This window comes from Penaeus monodon, chromosome 24, assembly GCF_015228065.2.
Source record: "Penaeus monodon isolate SGIC_2016 chromosome 24, NSTDA_Pmon_1, whole genome shotgun sequence".
NCBI lineage: Eukaryota > Metazoa > Arthropoda > Malacostraca > Decapoda > Penaeidae > Penaeus > Penaeus monodon.
The window spans coordinates 11,462,533-11,464,484 of NC_051409.1; the positions used below are offsets into that span (position 1 = coordinate 11,462,533).

The window sequence follows — 1,952 nt, forward strand, 5'->3', positions numbered from 1 at the left end:
TTCTTTCACCAGGTAATGGTGATCATTGCCTTCTCCGTGTACCGTGGGGTTCCAGGGTATTTTGGTAACACTGGCCTCGATGACGCGAATGTGTTCGGCGGGAGCATACTCGTGACGGCGCTCATAATCACCCCCATCCTGCTGGCCGTGAAACTTCTCCACGAGAACCAACCGAAGAACTTCTTGGTGAGAACGTGCGCATCCACGCACTTTATCAGCTTTATTATTATGCTTTAGTGTATTATCACTTAGCTATATAATCCACTGAGTAATAGCACTTCTTTTCTCATTTTAGGGCTTTATCGTCCTCAACAACAGTAGTAGAAGTAGAACTATCATTTTACATTATTTTATTTTCAGAATCATATTGTAAAATATTATTGGTATTATTGACGTTATCATTATCTATAACCGTATCTTTAACACAATCATTGGGCAACTGTGCATCACAAACAGTATTATTGTTTTTATTTGTTTAGCTTCTGTCATATTGCTCTTAAAGTTTATTACATTTTTTGAGTTACTGATATCATTATAATCAATTCCATATACTAGAATATGAATTCATAATCACTACAACCGCATCAAATCATACTGTTGAAACACATGTCATCACCTGCAGGAAGTAATCGTCAACTTCGTGCTCGCACTTCTGCTGCTAGCCGCCGGTTCGGAAGCCATCAACACCTGGTCGGGAGTAAGCGCTTTTCCTAAAAACCGGGATGCGTCCTTGGCTACGGGCTGTTTCTGTCTCTTCGCCTCCTTCGCCTACTTCGGAAACGTTGCTCTCAACGTCCTTGAACTCAAGAGCACCGGCGATGGTTCGGGATAGTAGAAGTGACGCCACGCTATCACCTTCCCTGGGAGAGATCTGATGAGTAACAGGGGGATCGGATGTTCTGGAACTCTGGGCAAAATATTTGACTGACTCTGAATTACCTTTTTCACTGTGAAGGCAATTTTCCTTTTGCGAAAATGTTTTACGCAAATTAAACAGTGTTGCAGTAATAGAGAGAAAAAATGTATATTTTAAACCAAACGTTGCTGCATTGGATCTAAAATGTAAAACATATGATGGAGTTAAAATTTGTTCAAGATCACTGCTATTTTAAGATCCTCTCTGTACAATTTTTTGAGTTTATTGTCGAAGTTTATCTGCTTTCTCATTTTGGAACAAAGATAAAGTCACTCAGGTAAGGTTTGGCGAGCATCCTTAATGCACTTATAATCCAGAAAAGGTTTTCTACATTTTCAATCTTCATGAAGTACTGTAGTATCGAAGGTTTTTAAATCATCTTACATTTTGTACATACACCCTTAAGCACGACTTTTCCTATAATTTATCAAATTTATGTACAAGAACAATACATGGCGTCTCAAAACGCATCAAATTTATTAAAAATTAATCTTTGGCTTCAGTAGTTTTCAAATGAAGAATATGTTGGTGAATTTTCTCCCCTTGCCAAGAAGAAAGCCTGATGCCTTCCAATATGTTTAGTCACAGTTTATTGTATCCGATAGGTATTTTAGTTCTTTTATTGTATTTATGCTTGTATGAGAACAAAGACATGAATCATTCATAAATTAAAAACTTGAGAAATGTACAAGCTAAAGAACAGTAAATGTCTGAATAACTGAAATAGTTTTTTCCTGTCTCTGTTTTACCAGAACATACAATCTTTACCCGCATCCAGAAGAGGCTGCAATATCTACACTAAAAAAACTTCTGAGGGTGTTTTGGCAATGTGAAATTTGATTTCTTAGACTAACATTCAACATACTTCCAGGATTACGTTAAACAGGAGTCGATGTAAACCGACTGTAGATCCCTCCGCCAGCTTTATTTAAACAGTCGTTCTTCTATCCGTTTTTTTTTTCCTTCTAAGAGCTTAATCAGCATGTCAGAAATGCCAGTCACATGTTACGTGCTTATTTTGAGCGGATGTTGTGAA

At 37.6% G+C, this 1,952-nt stretch overlaps 1 protein-coding gene across 2 annotated transcripts in view; it reads left to right on the forward strand.

Annotated features, from left to right (window-relative positions):
- Positions 1–1,640, forward strand: part of LOC119588579 — a 13,131-nt gene extending 11,491 nt beyond the window's left edge. For both annotated transcript variants that reach the window (XM_037937218.1, XM_037937219.1), the window contains exons 3-4: positions 13–186; positions 623–1,640. In XM_037937218.1, the coding sequence (XP_037793146.1) occupies positions 13–186; positions 623–832 (384 nt within the window). In that variant the 3' untranslated portion in view covers positions 833–1,640. The remainder of the gene's footprint in view (positions 1–12; positions 187–622) is intronic.
- The last annotated feature ends 312 nt before the right edge of the window (positions 1,641–1,952 follow it).